Raw genomic sequence first — 14,836 nt, forward strand, 5'->3', positions numbered from 1 at the left:
CCTGTTCTGTCAGCGATGCCTCACTGTGCATTTTTTTGGAAAAGAAGTGCATGCGCATGACAAGAAAGAACTTGATGACATTTGCAGTCACCTCCTCATGATGATTGTCACATCCTAGTGCCGGCACAGATGCTTTGTCTAGCCCGTCCAGGATGCTCCAAAATAAGTCACCAAAAATTGCGTTACTGTCGAGTGTGTGACGAATTATTTCTTCTATGTGTTTTTGATGATGCGTACGTGAACATTCTGAAAGAAGGTTCACGTAAGCACCCTGGCTTGAATGACCTCAGCTCTGTCAAAAGGCTATGCGAGGGTCGTGGGTCACCCGCACTTGGTGGCACAGAAGCACTTTCCAGTGATTCAACACACCGTTCGCAAGACATGGATTTCGTAACTTTCTTCAATGTATATCCAGCCAGGTAGTAGACAACCATTTCTTGTGTTCCTGCTTTCTGGTACCCGTGGTCGCCCAAGTCATCCATGTGGCCTACTGAAAGACTCATCCCACATAGCTTCTTGTATAGCTTTGCTTCAACTGCACCTTTCAGCTCAGTAGCAGCCTTCGCCTTTTGCCGCAGGCTGTCGTGGAGAGACACCAGTACACCATCGGGAGCACCAGAGCAATTTCCTCTCACTGCATTTTTCACAGGTGTGAACAAAGACAACACCTATAAATCTGGCTGAATTGAACTACGGATGGGTGGACATCGTCGCCATGAAATGAACGGACAACTCCGAAAAATTTCTGAAATGAATAAAGAAAGCATTCTGTGAGTGATTTTACCTGCGCACTTTTTAATTTCATGGTGCAGTAATAAAAGTAATCACGATAAGACAAACTTTTCATTTGCGGTTTGTGCATGCATTAAAATTAAACAGCTCTCCACATTTTCAACAAGCATTTGCGCATTACCTCTAGGGGATCTTGGTTGAGCTTCACTGTCAGTATGTAGGGGACACCAGCTTGAGCTCATCAATTATGTCGAGTACCGACATTAGCGTAACACGCAAAGCTTCAGTTGTCTGTCGCGAGGCAACAAGCATAAGCATGTTTCGGTGGTGGTAGTTGTGTCGCGGCCGTGATGTTGAGCAGGTCGAGAAACTTCTTGATTATCTGCGCAAAGAAATGGATTTATAGTTTGCACTAACTGTAGGGCTTCCATTAAAACGTCATGTACACTGGCTTAAACCGTACGTACCTCAATCTTCGGTGAGCCCTTTCGTATTCCTTCTGCAGGATGCTTTGTGTTGAGTGCATCAAAGACGTCATTCATTGTCATTGTAAACGCTTCTGTTCCCTCCGAGTCTTGGAGGCCTTCAACGCTTTCTGCCCTGTACAACTTCAATCTAATAGCAGTACTGCGGCTGAACTGCTGTGGAAGGCAAACAAAGTGTAACAGTTGTAGCTGAAAAAACTTACAAAGCAACAGAGAGCCACCTTCTATATTTTGGCATATTACTGTTTTTAATCGCTCACCTGTGCAGCGAGTCGCACGTTCATTCTCTGCAAGTTTGTGGGGTTTACGTGCGCTGCTGAGAGCTTGGGGACGACTTTGAGATGATGCTTTCTTTCGCACTCATAGAGGAGTTGATAGTGGGCAAAGTTTATGCGGTAATCTCCAGCCTGAAAAACAGTTATCGACGCCAATCAGCACAGGTTATATATGAAATAAACTATGCTAGCTCACCTGTCCATGTTTGTGCTTGAGCAAATGGTTGCGTACACATTTCAGGGCATGTGGCACATCACACAGGAAATAAAGGTACGCGCTCTCAGACAGGCATGGATGTGGAATCTTGTGAGAAGGTGAGGTTACGCTGCCGCTGATTCCCATCTGCTGCCACATCGAGTGATTGTTCCAAGCGCCGTCACTGACTACGGCGATCACCATCACCATGTTTATGCAATTGCATTACTGCTTGCAACACCAGCTCTGCTAAAATCTTGCCAGGCGCAGCACCCTTCGTGGCAAAGGTGGCAATCGGTTGCACCCAGCTCTCCAGAAGTGGTACGAACATCAGCATGAGCGCATGATCTGCAAGTTGGTCAGTTCCTTCATTTGAAATACCACCGTAGTCCACAAAACCATCAATTTTGAAGGTTGACTTGTTGAAATTGTACGCCTGGCGTAACTTAATTTCATCCAAAATCAGTGTGCCGAATTTCTTCCCATCTGCTCTGTTGCCCAGCTGTTTTCCAATCCATACAGAGAGGATTGAAACCATACTCAATGCATGGTATTGCTTTCAGAATTTGTGTGAGACGGCTCATGGAGGGCAAGGGCAGCATATTCATGTCAGATAGAAGCTTATATGCTCGAGGGCTCGCTATCCTCAGCATTAAAGAAGCCAGTCCGCATTGGACCGCGCGCCACACGGAGACTTTGCTTTCAACTGTTTAAACGATGTCATAAATGCAAGGAAGTTCGGCCAACGCTTCCTCGATTCCGTTATCGGGCATTTCAGAAAGCCTTCTTCAGAGCCAAGATTTCATTCTTTTGCTTTTGATGCGCAGCAGCCGGCCAAAGCAGCCTCTTCTTCGCAAGGCGTAGTTTCTGATATCGCTTGAGCGTTGCGCTCGGAGCCTTAATGCTCAGTCGAAGTTTCCTCTGTAGACGGAGAAAACGTGCGCAGAATAGTTGCTTTGTAAGTACATTGCACTGCTTGTGGTGCATATTATCTGATGTCACCGTGTCACGCTGGCCTGCTTTCACGCCCGCACACATGTTCAAGCTCTCTGCTTCTCTCAGGATTCTTTCCACACTTGCAATGCTAGTCGCAGCTCGAAATAGCTTCCTGTGAATTTTGCTGTAGCCGTTTATGCAGCAAGTGCGTACCATCCTCTTCAAGCACAACAGTTTTCATTACTCGCAGATGCCTGGTTACCAGTTGCCTCTATATAAAATATCCCGCATCGCTTCTGTGTTGCGTCGTGCTCAACAATTTCGAACTTCCAGAGCGCAGAAGGCAGTGTCACGTTCGTGAGCTCGTTGAGCACCAAGTGTGTAGCGCATATTTCCGAAGTTCCTTCTTCCAAGCCCAACATCAGGTTTGAAGTTGAAGCGCTCACTACAAGCTTCACCCGATGTAGTTGCCGGCACTTGCGCTCGTTCTTTTGGTGGACGTCGCTTTCGCTTCACATTTTTTGGCTTTGAGATGTTCTCAGGCAGCCCAGGAAAGAGCCGAGGAAGTGCGCCGGGAGCAAGCATCCATTTCCCGCGAGGAATCATTATTTCTTTGTTACCCACAACATGCTTGTAGTATTTCAAAATGTCGTCGTCCTCAAAGTGGCGGTCACACACTTTTGATTTATTTGTGAGGCGTTTGTCTTTTCGGTGTAGCATGCGCTCCCAACTTTTAAACTCTCCAGTGTCTTGCAGCGGTGCGAAAAATGGTGACCAGCGGCATCGTGTCTGAGGCCGCTCGAGCAGCCGGGGGCAAAACAGCACGGCATAGGGAACTTCTTGCTGTCATGAGATGCGGAAACGCTTCTTCAAGAAGCTTTTCAAGAGAGCAAATCGCGACACATCACACAACACATACAAAACGGAGAAGGATAGCGACTGACGGTGCAGCGCAACAAACATGAAACCAGAAGTGAAAGCAGAAGTCAAGTTTCAAGTTCCTTACCAGAAACGCACTTACAATACATAGCTCAGATATCACAATAGTTCACAAAGAGGCTCAAAATTAAGAACTGTGAAATAACTACTTCTCAAAATATAAAACAGAAATCTACTAGAAATGCCGCAACTTCTATCAGAAACGAAACAAAAAGTGACGAAAGACGCGATCGCAGCGCCGCTAGTTCGCATGATCACCACTTCGGCCATCTCCCGAGCGGAGCTGCGAAACTGAAGTATGTCTAAGAACGTTGTGCTCTCGCCTAGTATTTCGCCAACTTTGGATCACGCCGCCTTGTTAGACCTGGCAACACTGCTATTCCTGCCCGAGCGTGTTTCTGTAGTTTGGTTAGTTTTGTATGGGTTCTCTATTCTGTGGTTTGGTCGCATGTGGTCGTAGCACAGAACAAGATATCGAATACACGAGCTTTCAGATTTTGCTTAGGTGGTGCCCTAGGGCCGTGCCATCAAGTCGCAAGGAGCATTCCTGCGCCGTGTCAATTAACATGGGGGAGAGTCTTCTTTACTACACCCTGTTGGTACCGCTTACGCTTCCTGTGGCGATGTTCTTCATGTTCTGGGCATGGATGGGCTTTCAGGCTGTGATCAATAACTGAAGCCAGGTGAGAATTCTACAGAATGAAGGTATTGGTAATAAAAATACCGGAAATAACTTTGGAGTCGCGTCTTCCCAGAGGAACCTAGCAAATATTCTAAAAACCTGTGAGGTTATTCATACCAACAGTCAATTAGGTCTATTAGTGTATTAGTCTAATATAGCCTATCCATGTATTTACACTATATTACGATATATTAGTCTAATACACTCTAATAAAGCTGCGAGCCTGGTACTTTCCAGTCACGAACGGAATGCGCGTTATCAGCATGATAGCATTCCCGACAGGAAAGTAGCAGGTGCGGCGTTTTCAAGAAAGGAAACGCATCAAGGCAGATGACGATTATTATTGTGTGGCAGAAGGGGCACTCCAAAAGGTGTAACTTTGCCTAAGAGTGTAGGTCTATTGGTGTATTAGTCTGATAGGAGTATTAGTGTATGATTATTATGCTAGTGTGAAAAAAAAAATGTTGCAATGTACCACACACAGAAAGAAAAACAGGCATAATTGCTAAAATTTTTAGAAGCATTTATTAGTTTTCACAGATTGCTCTTTCAAGATCTTCGTCAGGCCAGCAATCTTGATTGCCAGAGCTTTTCGTTCACTTCGACCAGAGGATGTCCTTTTAAAGAAGTGTTAAAAAAAAAAGCCCGAGCACAAAAATACATACATACAGCAACATATACAAGCAGGGGTGCTAGTTCTAGCACTAAAAGCTTAAGCTGGCAATATTTGCTTTTAAATGGGAGTAATGTGGTTCCACAATTACCAAGCCAATTTTAGGACAAAGTGTGATATGCAACCTCGAAATGTTTATCATAATGAAAAATGGTGCCACCTGACACGACAGAACAATTAGAAAGCACTCAAAAGCAGCATAATATGTTCTGTGTGTTACATTGAAACTGCAGGCAATAAGGAGCAACTATAGGCAGAAACCTTGCACAGCATTGTTGGAAACAAACATGTTGTTTCTGCAATGCGCACGACAATTGGCCTGATGACACTGTACTGAAGTACGTGCACCTTTGGGATAAAAAGACCCCCCCCCCCCCCCTTATCCTGGTCTGTCAACGCACGCGCGTTAGCCGGCGTGTCAAGGGCATCTGTCACGCCGGCTGACAAAAAGAAAAGGAAAGGAAAAAAAGAAAGGCGGGGGGGAAACGTCAAGAAATCAAACTAAGCGTTGTTGCCTATATCTTGAAGTTTAGCATAGCGCATGGATTCTAAAGCTCCCTTTGAAACGTTTATGCCTGTTGGTTGCAATGTCTTGAACTTATGGACAAGGTATGATTCTCTGTATTTTCTTTCTCGTTCAGAACGGAAATTTGACTGTAAGATGTAGAGTTTAAGTTCATCAAAGTTATGACCTGGTTGGTTGAAATGCTCGGCGACGGCTTTGGGAAGCTTTTTAGCTGTGTCTGCGCGATGTCCGTTTAATCTGACGTTCATTGATTGTCCTGTTTCACCGATATATTGTTTCTTACAGAAGGAAGATTCAAGCATATAAATCACATTCGAACTTGTACAAGTGAAACTAGATTTGACTTCGTGCGTATAACTATTTGCGGTGCTTTTAATTTTAATGTCACTTTGAAGGTGCCTGCAGGTTTTGAACCTAGGGCGACAACATGCTTTTATCATGGGGGAATGCTGTTGGCTGAATTTTGTGTGCACTAACATGTCTTTAACGTACTTGTTTCGGCGATAGGTAACCCTGGGTACATCCAGGAATGATTTTCGCAGACGCACGTTACTTGATAATATTGGGTGGTATTTTCTTAGTATGTTTATGTTTGGGAGTGCATTAGAATATTTTGTTATAAAGGCCGACGGTCTGTCAGATTCTAATGTGGGCTATCTCTTCGCCAATTCCGACTATCTCTCCAATCTTGACGTGGCATCATAAGCTCTATCGAGAGCAACTTGGGGATAGTTCCTTTCTGCTAGCGTTGATTTAAGGTCACTTAGCTGGTCAGTTATATAACATGCATTGCTGGATTCCGCTAATCTTGTTTAATGTGAGGGTGAAAGTTTTTGAAAATTTAGTCTATATAGGGGACCACTTGCTTGCGTGGAGAGGTGTTTACATTGAAACGTTGAATCATTAAGCATACTGCTCTACTACAAAAGTAGAGCACACTGCGTTAGCATGTTTGTATTACTTTCAGTGCACTAAGCTAGTGAAACTGGTCCCTATCAGCAGCATACACGAAAGCGATGCGCGTGTACATGGTCTTGCCAATTTTGCTTCACTGACGTTACATAGTTAGACCTCTGTTCAGCGTCGTGGTGATGAGTCACTGAGGAAAAAGCTAGTGTTTACTGCACAGCGAATGCTTCCCTGCAAAAAAAAAAAAAATAAACAGCCACAATCTGCAAGGAAGAGGCGCAGAGCCCGGTGAGTTTACAAACAATGGTGCAATCGTAGCAACCATATTTGTTTGCCACTAAAGTTTCGTTAGTCCTTTATCTTCTGTTGGAGGTGCGCGTGACAATTTTAAACTTGTAACCTAAATTTCTGACTTTATACTGCATATAGAAGGCTATATTTATTGATAACAAAGAGCAGTACTGCAGAAAAGGGAACGCCATGGATGGGAAGAACATAAAACTGTGACCGTAGTCAACCATTGTTGCACACAGCACATCTGCACTGGCAGCTGCCATGTCCAGGCAAGGCATGCATGTTTGTTAGTGAATGAACAATGTGTCTTTCAGGGACCCATGGTGTTAGCACATGCACAATCTTATTCATGCAATAGTATTTTACTCCAGTCATTCTTATTCTTCTGATTATTTCCGTCTCATTATCTGGATCCGCTGTCACTACCTGCCCTAAGTAGATGTATTCCCTTACCACTTCCAGTGCCTCGCTACCTATTGTAAATTGCTGTTCCCTTCTAAGACAGGTAAACATTGCTTTAGTTTTCTGCAGATTAATTTTTAGACCCACTCTTCTGCTTTGCCTCTCCAGGTCAGTGAGCATGCATTGCAATTGGTCCCCTGAGTTACTAAACAAGGCAATATCATCAGTGAATCTCAAGTTATTAAGGTATTCTCCATTAACTTTTATCCCCAGTTCTTCCCAATCCAGGTCTCTGAATATCTCCTGTGCACACGCTGTGAATAGCATTGGAGAGATATCTCCCTGCCTGACGTCTTTCTTTATTGGGATTTTGTTGCTTTCTTTATGTAGGACTACGGTGGCTGTGGAGCCGCTATATGTATCTTTCAGTATTATTTCCATACGGCTCGTCTACACCCTGATTCCGCCATGCCTCCATGACTGCTGAGGTTTCGACAGAATCAAACACTTTCTCGTAATCAATTAAAGTTATATATAAGGGATGGTTATATTTTGCACATTTCTCTATCACCTGATTGATAATGTGAATATGGTCTATTGTTGAGTACCTTTTATGGAATCCTGCCTGGTCCTTTGCTTGACGGAAGTCTAAGGTGTTCCTGATTCTATTTGTGATTACTTTAGTAAATCGTTTGTAGGCAACACAGTAAGCTGATCGGTATATAATTTTTCAAGTCTTTGGCGACCCCTTACTTATGGATTAGGATTATGTTAGCATTCTTCCAATATTCAGGTATGCTCAAGGTCATGAGGCATTGCGTATACAGGGTGGCCAGTTTCTCTAGAACAATCTGCCCACCATCCTTCAACAAATCTGCCCTTACCTGATCCTCCCCAGCTGCCTTCCCCCTTTGCATAGCTCCCATGGCTTTCTTTACATCTTCCTGCGTTACTTCTGGGATTTCAAATTCCTCTAGACTATTCTCTCTTCCGTTATTGTCGTGGGTGCCACTGGTACTGTGTAAATCTCTATAGAACTCCTCAGCCACTTGAACTATCTCATCCAAATTAGTAATGATATTGCCGGCTTTGTATCTTAATGCATACATCTGATTCTTGCCAATTCCTAGTTTCTTCTTCACTGCTTTTAGGCTTTCTCCGTTCCTGAGAGCATGTTCAATTCTATCCATATTATACTTCCTGCTAGCGCTGTTGTAAGGTAATTTAGATGATGGATGTAATTGTGGTGTTCACTGCAGATTCTTCTTATTCGTTTCGATTGTCCAACAAAAATTTGATTTCCAGTGTCACTGGTGGTGACTGTTGTAGTCTAAATATTGCTGGCTATCCGTAGCCTTCTGGTAAAGTATTAAAGTGTAAAGTTGGGTGGGTTGGTATACGTTCATAATGGTAACAGTACAAACAAGACGATAACTGAGTGAAAGGACACAGAAGGAGCGCTCGTCCTGTGTCCTTTCACTACATTGTCTTGTTCGCGCTGTTACCATAAGGAATGTATTCCGGTAAAGTGTCGTTCTCAGTTTTCCGTTTTCTATGTAGACTGTCGTGTTGAGGAAGTTTATCTGACTAGGGGAGTGGTGAGCATTAAATTTTATACTCTGCTGAAAGCGATTCAAATGGCTAATTGAGCCGGTTAACGTGCTTGTGCCATGTTCCCATATTACAAGTATGTCGTCAGTCTAACGAAGATAGGTGTGGGGTTTTAAAGGGTAGAATTTCAACAGGTCTGCTTCAAGCTGTCCTATGAAAATGTTTGCATACGTAGGAGCGAATGGTGTTCCCATGCTAGTGCTGAAAGTTTATAGGTAGTGCGAAATCGTTGAGCGTGAGAACTAACCTAAAGAGCGACAGGTAAACATCAGGAGTGTGCACGTGTGGATTGATTGCGAGGGATTTAGAAACTGCTTCAATTTCTTCACTCATGGGTATGTTGATGTAAAGGGCAGAAACGACCAGAGTGTCTAGAATAGCGCAGTCGGAAAGGATTTGGTTGGTGTTGGTGCCGTCGATAAGTCGAAGGAAGTGCAGCGTCTTGAACAAAAGATGGGAGGGTGGTGGGGATGTTTGACAGGTGATGATTTAAGAATTTAGATAGTGACTCAGTAGGTGTGTTGTTATTAGACAATAGGCCGGCCTGGGATTTCTGTTGTAAATATTTCTTCGATCGGAACTTTATAAAAGAAGATAAAAGGGGCCTGCTTTGTTGTTCTTGGGCATCATGAAGCGATGTTCAGATTGTGTTATTAGTTCTCTGGACTGGAGCTCCGCTATTGTGTTTTTCACATTGCTGTAGTCTGAAGCTAGGTTAGAGTCGAGTTTTCTGTTATGGGTGTAGTATCTCAGTTGTCTGCTGGTTTTATTACAATATCATTCCTTTCCGCAAGTTCTTTAAGAATTTGGTGCTGAGCCAATGGCAATGCCGCACTGACTGTGGAATTTTTTTTAGGTCAGCTTTATGTATAAATTCAGCTTTCGGATGGGTAGTTGGGTGTGTTGGTTATGCATGATCTGAAGTGAAAGGGCGACAACGGTGGACGAAGAGGGAACACACACGTACACAGGGCACACTGTGTTTGTGTGTTCCCTCTTCATTGTCGCACCTTCACTTCAGATCACATATAAATCCAGGTCTGGGCGCTGTTCGGTTTCCGGTGTCCATGTGCTAGGTGGTCTGAGAAAGTATCTTGTTTTCCTTCGTCTGGCCTTTCAAAAAAGAACTTGATGCGCATATATCTTGAAAGCTCTGTTATATCTTTGTGGAGTTTGTATTCCTTTACTGCATTGTTCGTGGGACAAGACGTTAGACCACGTTTCAGGAGATCAACTTCCTCGGGGCTTAGACTCTGGGATATGTCTACTACGTTGCTGCAGTGCTCTGGATGCTTGCCTGTAGGACTATCTGTGGAGCTATGTGCTCTAGGGGTTACATTAGTTTTCTTGGGTGGATCTGCAGCTCTAATATCTTTGTGCTGGTATTTATCTAGTAATTTTTCCTTCCTAGTTTGGACAAATTGTTCAAGTTCTCTTCTTTCCGGTTCAGATAAATTTATGCTGTCGAGTTGATCAGCAATCATTGCAAGTTTTTCCTTGCAGTGTTCTTAGAGAATATCAATTAAAAAGAGCGATGCATTTTCTAGGAGAGCATTCCACTTCAATAATAGCCTGGAGGGTAAAGAACCGAGAGCACATCTAACTTTAATTCTTAAACCTTTTGGGATTTTTCTCTGTTTAATGCAGCTAATATAAGTTTTGAGGTGGAAACTGTAATTTGTTTGTTATGTTCATATAGGAGGTTGAGGCCAAGTACTGCACCAGGGTGGCCAATCCTGCTCTGGTGAGGGAGTGCGTTACCGGTTCTGATCACTGGGATCAGGCCACACTCCAGGCCTGTTTATGCAATTTTGTCAACACGCGGATTTTTTTTTAATCCGGTGAAAAATTGCGCGGCACCGGGATTCGAACCACGGACCTCTTGCACGCGAGGCGGGTGTTTTAGCTCTACGCCACCGCTGCACCTGGAAAGAAGAATGATGGGTGTAACGTTAAGGGATAGGAAAAGAGCAGATTGGGTGAGGGAACTAACGCGAGTTAATGACATCTTAGTTGAAATCAAGAAAAAGAAATGGGCATGAGCAGGACATGTAATGAGGAGGGAAGATAACCGATGGTCATTAAGGGCTACGGACTGGATTCCAAGGGAAGGGAAGCGTAGCAGGGGGCGGCAGAAAGTTAGGTGGGCGGATGAGATTAAGAAGTTTGCAGGGACGACATGGCCACAATTAGTACATGACCGGGGTTGTTGGAGAAGTATGGGAGAGGCCTTTGCCCTGCAGTGGGCGTAACCAGGCTGATGATGATGATGTAATTTGTTTGGCGGCGAGTTTGCGGGATTGAAGGAAAGGGCGAGAGTTATTGTTGTGTGTGCTATCCACCTTGAAGAAGACAAGTCCATTTGTCGAAACATTGGCTCCTGCTTTCACCTTGTTCTCGTTTTTCTCGTCTCGATGTTAGTAAAGCTTTCGATAGCATTTGGCACAGGCCTAACCTTTAATTAGGCTTTCATGGCTCCTTTTCGAAGTTGAACATTCTTTCAGACAAACGGTAGTTTGTTGCTATTACAAGTGCCCCTGCAAAAGTATCGTTACAGAAGGATGAACGAAGAGAGGAAGAAGATCGCAAGACGCTGGCTGCTGCGGGTTGTTGGTGGTTAGCCATCTTAACTACTCAGACTCATTTTGTATATATACAGTAAATATAATCTTCTATACTCCCAACATCCCCATAACATATTGGTGAGAGATGCGGGGTACCACGGCTAGAAACGGAGCTCCGCAGTGGACGTGACATCACCATCCGCACCATGAATGATGGTGAGCACTCAGGATCAACGTCATTGCTGTCTCCTACATCACCGTTGCATGCTACGTGGCTGTCACCTTCGGTTGTTGTTGTGCAACCCAAGTATCCTGGAACTTTCTGTGGGACCGATGGTGTCGACGTTGAAGAGTGGGTGGCCATGTACGAATGCGTGAGTGGAATCAACAGATGGGACCCTACGCTTATGCTAGCTAACCTGTTGTTCTACCTAAGAGGCACGGCAAAGGTGTGGTACGAAAACCACGAAGAGGAGCTAACTAGCTGGGACAAATGCAAAGAGAAATTGACAGAGTTGTTTGAGCCGGCTGTAAAATTGGTGCGAAGCTGGAACTGGCCTCCCGTGCCCAATCCCCCACAGAATCCTATGTCTCGTACATCCAGGACGTGCTGGCACTTCGTCGTAAGGCCGATCATGACATGACAAAAGCTGAGAAGGGCGGGCACGTGCCTAAAGGGACTCTGAAATGATTTTGACGATTTTCTACAAACATACCGAGTCGTTAGAGTAGGTCCTTCTGATCATTAATTGACACATCTAAGTGCTCTGTGTAAAGCGTATAATTTATTATAAGGTTTTAAAAATGCACATCGCTGCCGATCGCAGCAGTCTGCTCAGCGGAATTTTAAGCCGCCCCTACCCATATGACGGAAATCGCCCATGTGACGTCAGTGGGGCAAGCTATCCGATTGGCTGACCAGGGCGCGTGATCGATAATTTTTCCTACTTTATGGTAAACAAATGATGTTTGTAATAGTTGGAATGTTAGTTAATTTGTTTTTATAACAAGAAAGTAACAATAAGAGAATGCACAAGAACAATTTTTCGGTACACTTAAGCACTTCCGGCACACAGCAAGTGTCGTCTTCTTGTGTTACAACGCACTCCGTCTTTGACAAGAGCTCTGTGGTCAGTGTCGGTCTGTCTTTTCGTGAGTGCTATGATTCGACTTTGTTGCATTGTGGACTGCAAGCGTAGCGACTGGCAATATGTCAAGCTGCGGCATCGTGTCCTTCTGCAAGCCAGTAGACGAGCGGACTGGCTGCAGTGCATTGGACAGCCGCTATCTGATGGGCGCAGGATTTGTGCAATTGCAACCGTCACTTTACACTGAAAGATTACTAACGCAATAGCGTTTTGCGAGTCTGGTATTAGGGTAAACGCAAGCGCAAGGGGACAGGGCCTGGCCGTGTCCCCTTGCTTGTCATTTCAGGGGATGAACAGCAGCTCAAATGTGAATGGTCTGCACAGTGCAGCCACCTGGTGGCATAGAGCTCAACCACACACAGTAGCAGTAACAAAATGTATTCTTCTTTGCTGCTGGTGTAATTGTTTCGCATTAGTGTAATCGTTAACACATTGTTTTTGTAAATGTCTAAAATGTTTTACACTTGGTTAGAGCATTATTAGCTCTTTGTTTGGCTGGTTAAGCTCTGCGCCAACGGGTGGCTGGACCGTAGAGACCGATCAGGTAGCTCACGTATGTCTACGCTAAAGTTCCTTCATCAGCTTGAGTTTATGCTTCATCATTCCGTCGAAAGGTTCTGCTAGTGTGTGATTATTGGAATACCAGATACGTTCGGCGCTACGACAGAATGCTCGCAACGCACGGTGCTTCGATAGCTCTAGCTTGGGGTTGATGGCAAAGCCACTAGCGGGGACGTATCGCGGGGGCGGGCTCCAAAACAACTGGAAGGGGGCGATGTGATGTCGGATTGTGACGCAGAATGAGTGAAGGCGGAGCTTAGCCCCGATTGCTTGGCGAACAAGTTGAGGAGGAAAAGCATGGCTAGGGAGGAGGGTAACTTGCAATCGCTTGTAGCTCCATTAATACGTAATGCCTCACTTAAATTATGGTGCGAATGTCCTTCGTCCTTAAAAGATCCCACTGGGAGGCTTGGACGATGGGCTTTGCGGCTACAAGAGTATTCCTATTTGGTGGTGTATAGGTCTGGTCGCCTACACAAGGACGCCGACCGTTTGTCCTGTTACCCTGTACACACGCCCGCCAACGCCGACATGGACGCTTCCGCAAGTGTTCTTTCAATTTCCCAGCTTTTGGACATGGCCAACGAGCAGCGCCATGACACTACTTTGGGAACCCTCATTGACTGAATGTAATCTGCTCCTACTGATCCATCGTTACGGTGGTTCATTCTCAACGACGGGATATTGTACCGATGCAGTTTTCATCGTGATGGTCCTCCCCTTCTTGTCGTCCCTCAACACCTCCGCTCAACCGTGCTTCGGGAGCTTCATGATGCCCCCAAGTGCTTTGCTCGCACTTACGACCGCGTGCGCCGCCGCTTCTACTGGCCTGGCCTCGCACGCTCCGTAAGGCGCTATGTAGCCGCTTGCAAACCCTGTGAACATCGCAAAAAGCCAGCAACGCTTCCTGCTGGGTACTTACAGCCAATCGACATTCCACCTGAGTCGTTCTTTCGCATGGGTTTGGATCTCCTTGGCCCTTTCCCCGAGTCTAGCTCTGGCAACAGGTGGATCGCTGTGGCTACTGATTATGCGGTGGGCTACGCCATCACTTGGGCACTTCCCACCGAGCTGCGCAACCGACATCGCAGATTTCCTACTCCGGGATATCATTTTAGTACATGGCGCCCCGCAACAGCTCCTTACTGACCACGGCCGCACTTTCCTCTCCCAAGTCATCGCCGATATCCTACGATCATGTTCTACCGAGCACAACCTGACCACCTCCTATCATCCCCAAACCAACGGCCTTACTGAGCGACTTAATCGGACTCTTGCTGAAATACGTTTCACCCGACCACAAGGACTGGGTGTGGCGCTGCCCTACGTCACGTTCGCCTATAATTCATCACGCCACGATACTGCTGGGTATTCCCCCTTTTACTTACTCTTCGGTCGTGACCCTGTATCACCATTGGACGCTTCCCCCCCTTGATACAGGATCCGAGGACTGAGTATGCCCGCGTTGCCATCGCCCACGCTGACCATGCGCGCCAGCTTGCTTGTACTCGTCTGTTGGCATCGCAGGAATCTCAACGGCATGCTTACAATCGCCGCCATCGTGACACATATTTTTCACCAGCCTCTCTCTTGCTACTTTGGTCCCCTTGCCGCTGAGTGGGGCTCTCCGAGAAACTCCTCCCGTGCTACAAAGGCCCTTACCGTGTTCTACGTCAAGTGACCAATATCGCTTACGAGATCATCCCCGAGACCTCTGTCATGCCACCCGGTTTCACATCACCTGACGTCGTACACCTCTCTCGGCTTAGGCCGTAGTATGCCCTTACCGACGGCCCCATCTGAAGCACCGGGATGGTGCATTTTCTGCAGGGGGTCGTGTTACGGTGGAAAAGAGAACAAAGTCGTTGACGGTAAAGGCGACGAAGTGGCAACAGCCTCTTGG

At 45.6% G+C, this 14,836-nt stretch overlaps 1 protein-coding gene and 1 long non-coding RNA gene across 5 annotated transcripts in view; one reads left to right on the forward strand and one right to left on the reverse strand.

Moving 5' to 3' along the window:
- Window positions 1-1,333, reverse strand: LOC139048368 (uncharacterized). The gene is made up of 3 exons (XR_011507644.1): window positions 1,200-1,333; window positions 914-1,114; window positions 1-745 (listed from the first exon to the last, which is right to left on the reverse strand). It is a non-coding gene; the product is annotated as an uncharacterized lncRNA (long non-coding RNA).
- A 2,527-nt stretch (window positions 1,334-3,860) lies between these two features.
- LOC139048620 (DNA excision repair protein ERCC-6-like) overlaps window positions 3,861-14,836 on the forward strand; it is a 374,291-nt gene continuing 363,315 nt past the window's right edge. For 3 of the 4 annotated variants that reach the window (XM_070523067.1, XM_070523070.1, XM_070523068.1), the window contains exon 1: window positions 3,861-3,971. In XM_070523067.1, coding sequence (XP_070379168.1) covers window positions 3,862-3,971 — 110 coding nt within the window. In that variant the 5' untranslated portion in view covers window position 3,861. Of the gene's footprint in view, window positions 4,247-14,836 lie in introns of all 4 variants that reach the window. The other variant, XM_070523069.1, reaches the window with a different exon arrangement.

This window comes from Dermacentor albipictus, chromosome 8, assembly GCF_038994185.2.
Source record: "Dermacentor albipictus isolate Rhodes 1998 colony chromosome 8, USDA_Dalb.pri_finalv2, whole genome shotgun sequence".
In the NCBI taxonomy this organism is placed as follows: Eukaryota; Metazoa; Arthropoda; class Arachnida; order Ixodida; family Ixodidae; genus Dermacentor; species Dermacentor albipictus.